Consider the following 7,729-nt stretch of genomic DNA (forward strand, 5'->3'; position numbering starts at 1 on the left):
TACCGTAAACACCCGCGTATAAGCCGCACCCGCAGATAAGCCGCACCCTGAGTTTAACAACTCAAATGTTGGAAAAAAAGTTTTTTGAAAGTAAATCAAAGGAAATCCAAAGTCGAATCAAAAATCCAAAGTTGAGTCTTTTTTTTTTTTTTTTTTTTTTTTAATTTTTTCCTTTATTGATATTTACACACTTAGCATTACATAGGTGATTGGAATAAAAAAAAGTAACGAGTGTTAATTTACAATTAAGTAACAGATGATAATAATTTCCATATAGCAAGTTTACATCAATAGTTTGGACTTTTAATAATCGAAATTAATACACGCAACAAAAAGAAATAAGCAACAAACACACGAAAAAAAAAGCGAATCTAGCACTATAATTCCTTACTTATTATCTGGGAGAATATATCCACTTCTTTTCGAAATATCTTTTCTTATTAATTTTCTTTTCAGTTTCATATTTAGTAAGTATTTTGTTCTGATAACCTTGAATTTTAGGATATGTTTGGTTTCTTCTGCAGTCCCATAAAAACAATTTTCCAATAATAATAAAATAATTTAGTAAATCAAGTGAAGGGCATTGTTTTGATATTATTCCAAACAAAACGTTTTGCAAAGTAAGACGAACTGCTTGATTTGATAAGAGGTACCAGTAAGATTCAAAATCATTCCAAAACTGCCTGACGCGGGAGCACTGGTAAAAAAAGTGATACAAAGTTTCTGGTTCCGCTTCACAGAAAGTACATAAATCATTTGTTCTGTAACCAATTTTGTGTAATTTCGTGTTCGTGTAAAGAATATTGTTAAGTACTTTGTACTGAAAGGCCTTTACATATGATTCGAGTACAACGGAATGAGGTAATGTGAAAAATTCTCGTAGTTGATCATCCGAAATATTGAAATCGCTTTTCCATTTATGAACAATATTAGGAGGCTGTGCTTTGTTCATAACAAGAAGCGAATAATAATCTTTTGATTTCTTTTTCTTCACGTCGAAGATGTTGTGGTCAATGAAAAATGAAGGAGATGTAAGTGGCGGGCATGCATATCTACCTTTTGAAAGGTTGGGTATAGAGTGGCGAAGGCCTGCCCATTGTAAAAAATTAGTTTTACTTATTTTATATGAAACGCGGTCAAAGGAGTCAATATTGTTTAAATTGAATAGCAGATCCTTTATACAGATGATTCCAGATTCAACATAATTTTTGTAATAAACAGGCTTGTTGTCTATTCGTATTTCTTTGTTATTCCAAATGATGTTTTGCCAGTTCCTTTCGGTAGCAAAATTTTCGCGGAATTGCGACCACCACAATAACAGTTCACGATAAAACTGGGAAGAGATTGTATAATCGTTAACATCGTAGTTACAATTAAAAAGAAAAAGACCCCCAATGGATTTTAATTGGTGTTTTAAGTACTGCTTCCATGTTCCATCATTGCCATAAAATATTCGTTTTAGCCATGCTAATCTTAAAGATTTAACCATGCTCTCTAGGTCGATCATTTTTAGGCCACCTTTCCCATATTCATTTATTGCTGACAAGCGTGTTACTTTGTCTGTTCCTTTCCACAGGAATTTAAATAGCAATTGATTCAATTGTTTAACCAATTCGTTAGGTGTGGGCAAAAGCGAGCATGTGTAAACAAATTTTGGGATTAGAAATGATTTTATAATTGTCACCTTTCCGTAAATTGATAGGCCTCTTGAGGACCAAATGTTGATAAGCTTTTTGATGCTGTCCAATCTTTCAATGAAATTCTTTTCTTTAAGCAGTTTCTGATCATAAGTGAAATACACTCCAAGGGCCTTAATCGGTTCATTCGGCCATTTGATTCCGAAGGGTTTCGTTTTGTTTTCCTTAGATGATCCAATCCACATGCCTTCGGTTTTTGTACAGTTTATCTCAAGTCCCGAAATCGCTTTAAAACTATCCAATAACTCAAACAATGTTTCTGCTGAATTAATGTCTGAGAGCACTGCAGTTGTATCATCTGCATATTGTAAAAGCTTAGTTTCCTCGTTCTCGATCATTATTCCTTTAATACTTTTGTTTTGACGCATAGCGATTGCCAGAGTTTCAACGACTAATATAAAAAGGTAAGGGGAGAGTGGATCTCCCTGCCGGACACCTCGCTCGAGCGTAAAATATCGTGAAGCAGTACCATTATTAATGGTGCAGCTTTGTATGTTTTTATAAAACGTTTTGACCCAGCGAATGAAGTCTGGGCCAAAATTAAAAGCTTCTAGGCATTTCAAAAGAAAATCCCACTCTACACTGTCAAAAGCTTTTTTGAAATCAATAAAAATCATGAGGCCTGGGATGTTTTCTTCGACAGTGTAGTCCATTACATCGTAAATAGATCGAATAGTTTCGCCTATAAAGCGATCCTTGACGTATCCTGTCTGGTTGTGATGAATAATCTCGGGTAAAACATTTTTAATTCTTGAAGCTATTACTTTTGACATAATTTTCGTATCAACATTAACAAGGGAAATTGGGCGCCAATTTTCAAGGAGTGAGCGATCTTTTCCTTTCTTCTCGATAAGAGTGATCACCGCTTGTTTTTGGGAGCAGGACAACTCACCTTTTTCAAAACACTCATTTGCACATCTTATAAAACTGTCGCCAATTAGAGGCCAGAATTTTTTATAGAATTCAATAGGAATACCATCGTTTCCTGGTGTTTTGTTATCGCGAAAGCTATCAAGGAGACAAGAACATTCTTCTAGCGAGATTTTACCCTCACACGCTCTTTTCTATTGAAAATGGAAGAGTAACCAGGATAATCTTTTCTGTTCCTCGGAAAGTTTTGGTATATTTAAATCACCTAAAAAGGTGGACCTTTTTAGGGCAATGTCTGGATCGTTATTGCCACTTTTATATAAATCACAATAAAAACGTTCCTGTTCCCTTAAAATGTAAGTCGGATCTGTGTTAATTACACCATTAATGTATAATTTTCGTATACATTTCTTGACATGATTTCTTTTCTCTAAGTTCAAGAAATATTTTGTACTTTTTTCACCATGTTCGTGCCATCGGGCACGTGCACGTATAATTATTCCTTTTGTTTTCTCTTCATAGAATGCTTCTAGTTTTTCCCGAGCTGCGTGATAGTGAAAAGTGTTGGAATCACTTAACGTTTTATCTAATGTTTTCTTTGCCTTGTCGAGTTCATTTTGAAGATTTCTTTCTTTCTCGACCCTTTCTTTCGCTCTCTTTTTCGAATGCAATATAGTATGCGCTCTAATGTTATATTTAATCCAATCCCAAGCGCTACGGTCGTCTGAAAGTTCTGTTTGTCCTTCTGCCGTCCAAATTGGAATCATTTTCGTAACACTATCTACATATTCTTTATCTGTAAGAAAGGAACAGTTCATCTTCCAAAAACCAGGGCCTTTAAGCTCTTTATCTATCTCTTCAAATTCTAAGACAATTGCGTCATGATCTGTTCTTATGGCAGCGACTATATCAGTTGATTTTACAAGATCGTTTAAATTATTCGAAATTAGCCAATAATCCAGACGACAAAAAACTCTGGGGGATTTTTGACTCCACGTAAAACTTTTTTTATCCGGGTTTTTAATTCTCCATATATCCACTAAATCAAGTTCATTTTGTAAACAATCAATGCATGCTACATTACCACCGATTTTCTTTGGTTAAGAGAACCTCCTCTTTTGTCGCAGGCTGGATTAAGTGGGCAGTTAAAATCACCTCCTATGATTATTTTCTCCTCCGATTCAAGATTTTCGTTTTTTAACTTGGCGAGGAGATTGTTTATGAAATCTATATGATCTTTGTCCTTGTTTGGAGCGTATACATTGATTAAAATATACGTTGAATCTTTTATGTTAATTTTTAAAATTATGTATCGTCCCATGGGGTCTAGAATTGTGTGATGGATTGTGTAATCAAGGTTATTTTTAAACATAATCGCCACTCCACGTGAATTGGAGCTCCCATGACAGGTGATAAGTTCTGCACCCCATTCATTTTTCCATTGACTTTTGGTTTGAAGTGTGGAATGAGTTTCTTGTAAAAAAGTGATATCTGCATTTCGCTTTCGGCACCAAGTAAAGATTGTTCTTCTTTTCTTAAGATTGCTTATGCCTTTCACATTAAGCGATATTATTTTGAAAGACATTATCTGACGTATACACATGAAACAGGGACTGCAGAAGCTGCCGATAAACAGAACGATAGGTGCTAATAAACATCATAATAAATAGATATATAACCAATTTCAATGAAAGCAATTCGCAAATGTTGCTAAATATAAAATAATAAACATAGTAAACATACAAGTAAACATTAAAAAAACACAGAACGTACTCGAAAAGAAAAAAAGATACTAAGAAATTACCGAAGGCTGCTAAATGCACACTAAAACAAAGTATCAAAATGCGTTTGACGAGCGATCCAATTAGAATAAGCATGACAAACGGTTGTGTTTTGCCTCCTGAACCGGCCCCTGAACGGGCCTGGAATACCTAAATTACAAAATTATAATCGCAAATAATCAGCTACTAAATTCAATAGATCAATAACGTTCAATTTCATACTGATCACCAATAACTGGTGAACAAACGGTGAGAAAGGATATAAGCCATAATAACGTCAGGTTTCTAGCTCTTCCAGCTCCCACAATTCACTGATTTTCACTGGTCTGGATTCTTCCGTCTTGCGGGCGAATATTTTTCCATCAACAGTCCAGACTCGACTGATTTTCTTCGCTTTCTTCATTTTCCTGGCCTTAGCCAAAAGTTCTTGTCTCCACTGAGTAAGGTTCTCATTGATAAAGATCCTTGCGTCGATGCTATGTTGTGCAGATTCAATGATATCCGAAGTGTTTATGTCTTTCAGATGAAATCTACCCTGGTAGAACTCTCTTTTCTTCTTGTAGGATGAGAATCTCACAATTATAGGTCTTACAGCCGGAGGTTTCCTGTACAAACGATGGACGATGTCGATATCCTGATGGGTTATGTCGACTGAGATCTTTTGTCCTATTTGAATGATAATGTCTGACAAGTTCTCACCTTCGTGTTCTGGTATTCCATGTACTTCGACATTGAATTTTCTCGTATACTGTTCTAATGCATCGTGGTCAACTTCGAGGTTGCGAACTCGCTTTCCAAGATCATACACTTCGCCTTGTAAGGCACCGTTTTGTTTGACTAGTTGTGCGTTCTCCTTTTTGAGTTTTTCTACTTGCTCATTGTTGAATTCCATCGATGTCTTTAAACCGTCAACGTCTTTCCTTAGTTCATGATTTTCGTTTAAAATTTTCGCCACATTTGCTTGTATGTCGATCAAAACCTTCCACATTTCGCTTCTGGTTGGTTCTTCTTGAATTTCTTCCGCCGTAGATAGGTTTTCCGGTTGGGTCGACGTCATATCTGATTGTAAAGGAATGCCGGCCCTCGTGGCATCGATATCTGTGGATGTTATTCTTTTCGCCGCAGGAGAATTATCTTCACTTGATGCACTACTTTTCGCGCTTCGATTTCTCGTTCGGTGTCGTTTCTTACCTGGCATTATATAATTGATTTTCCAGGTTTTCCAGGTCCATTTCCATGGTTCTTCGGAGGCAAAGGGCGCTCTAGCGAAAAACACGTCCGTCCGCCTCGACCATCTCGTCCCAGAACGTAAACTAACTGAACATTGAAACAGAAAATACTTCAGTCTTACCCATAATTTGAGCTCTTTAATATAATGAAAACCAACTTTGACATATTATGGTGACCTTTTTCTGGCATTTGTTGAGAGGTATTTCTTCATTCAACGCAGTTTTTCCATAGATTTTTGTGTGACAACAACAAGAACTTGCGTTTGCCGAACGTTCGTAGCTTAGTAACCAGGCATTTGATCGGACGCAAAATATGGGACTAGGGCGAGAATGTCAAGCAAAACAAGATGGCGATGGAGGCGTTCGGGTTTCGTGGCTATCATATCGACAAAATAAAGAGATTTGGGAGCCATCTATTGGAGATAAACTCGTTGCATGAAGAGAGTTTTGTAATCAGTTCGACAAATTTTCTATCAAAGTGCAAAATGAGAAAGAAACAATAGGCCATCTTACTCGTGAATACTCGTGGTATTTTCTCGCTCGTAAAGTATCAATATTACTGTTAAAGATATAGGCCATTGTCGACACTGCAAACAGTATAGGAGCTGTCAAACTTGCAAAAGCAATGACCGGTACTCTCTTGTAATTTTATGTTATATTAATTTACATAATTTTCCATACATTAGTGTCAGTTCACGAAAAATTACGGCACCTTTTCCTAATGTTCCCGCAGATAAGCCGCACCCCCGATCTCGAGCGAAAATTTTTGGAAAAAAGGTGTGGCTTATCTGCGGGTTTTTACGGTATATAAGGATGTTTGTTTTTTGCAATTTCGTTGGCAACATAGAGGATAATGCCTAGTAAAATCAAAGTCTCTTCGAGATGTCAACGTTTTTGCATGAAGTATGAGTCAAAGGTTTATCCTGTGCATTGTTCTTCGAACTTATCATTACAGTTTCTTTGTAGTTTAGTTTAACAATTTCCTATCTTCGCGGAGGAAATGCAGCCATATAATTTTGTCAAAAATGGCTCGTCCGCGCCGGGTTTTTATACACATATTCCTTAACATTACACAAATAAACAGTGCAAATTTCACCGAGATCTGACAATTCTATACTTTACAATTGCAAGGACCTTTCGAGGCAGTCGATTACGGCAGCGAAATTAGCAAATGAAACAGCAAAATATGCGTTCGACGCTTTATTTTTGCGACGCCATATTTGAATTGTTATAGCCGGGTAGACCGCTGTTCAATGAGTTGAAGGCCGTATCGTTACGATTGCTCCACAAAAAAGCACGAAAAAAATACGGATATTTCCGACTACTGTCGGAGAAAACATTGCACATATACATGTAATTGGGGCGTAAACAAATCGTTACACTCAAGCTGCGTTTTGTCTAGGCTCTGCGAGGGTCGGATATCAAGACCCAGGATTAAACAAAAGCCATATATACAGTGAATGCTTTCGAATTATATTTGAAGATGAAATACGAAAGAATTTTGCTGTCTTTGACTGAAATTCCACTCGAACTGCGTAGATACGATCGCATGTTGTAAAGCCGATTCATGCAACATTGCTGTCATTCCCTGTCAACGCAAGGTCACGTCCCTAACGACCTAGGCTGATGACGAAATAGAGTTGCGCTTACATGAAGCGACCAAATTTGGCCTAATTTTTAACCGCTCCTAAGCTAAAAGAAGCCCCCATCTCTTGCATTTGTTTTAACTTCAATAATATCTTTGAAAAGAGGGAGTTTTTTGGTATGGTTTATTTTTGACGTTTGTAATTTTAAAATGATGTAACTGCTAGTGATTATTTATTCGTGTTTTAGTTAAGCAATCCATTGTTTGTGCGACGCTTTTTATAGATCGCCTTTCAGACACACGTGCGTTGAGATAAGAAAGCTGACATGTCACTTTTAAAATTGTTATATAACGTTTGTAAATGTGACAAGTCACGTTTTTTTCACGAGATCGCAAGTGATCACCCACAGCGGAAAGTAATCCCTTGAGAAATTAAAACAGTCCCTTGATAAATTAAAAAAGTCCCTTGAGAGTTTACAAATATGTGGTTCCAAATTTTGTCCACTAACCCCTATTCTACGTTTTTAGCTTGTAAACAAGCAAAAACGTCGAAAAAAGTATTAATTG

General features: G+C 36.5%; 1 protein-coding gene across 1 annotated transcript; it reads right to left on the reverse strand.

Annotated features, from left to right (window-relative positions):
• Positions 1-4,176: 4,176 nt before the first annotated feature.
• Positions 4,177-5,324, reverse strand: LOC144641468 (uncharacterized). Its single transcript, XM_078500472.1, has one exon. It carries the CDS (start codon positions 5,238-5,240, stop codon positions 4,626-4,628), a length of 615 nt encoding a protein of 204 aa, XP_078356598.1. The 5' UTR covers positions 5,241-5,324; the 3' UTR covers positions 4,177-4,625.
• Positions 5,325-7,729: the final 2,405 nt, after the last annotated feature.

The sequence above is a fragment of the Oculina patagonica genome, unplaced genomic scaffold, assembly GCF_052425735.1.
Source record: "Oculina patagonica isolate OP01 unplaced genomic scaffold, crgOcupat unplaced969, whole genome shotgun sequence".
NCBI classification, from domain to species: Eukaryota; Metazoa; Cnidaria; class Anthozoa; order Scleractinia; family Oculinidae; genus Oculina; species Oculina patagonica.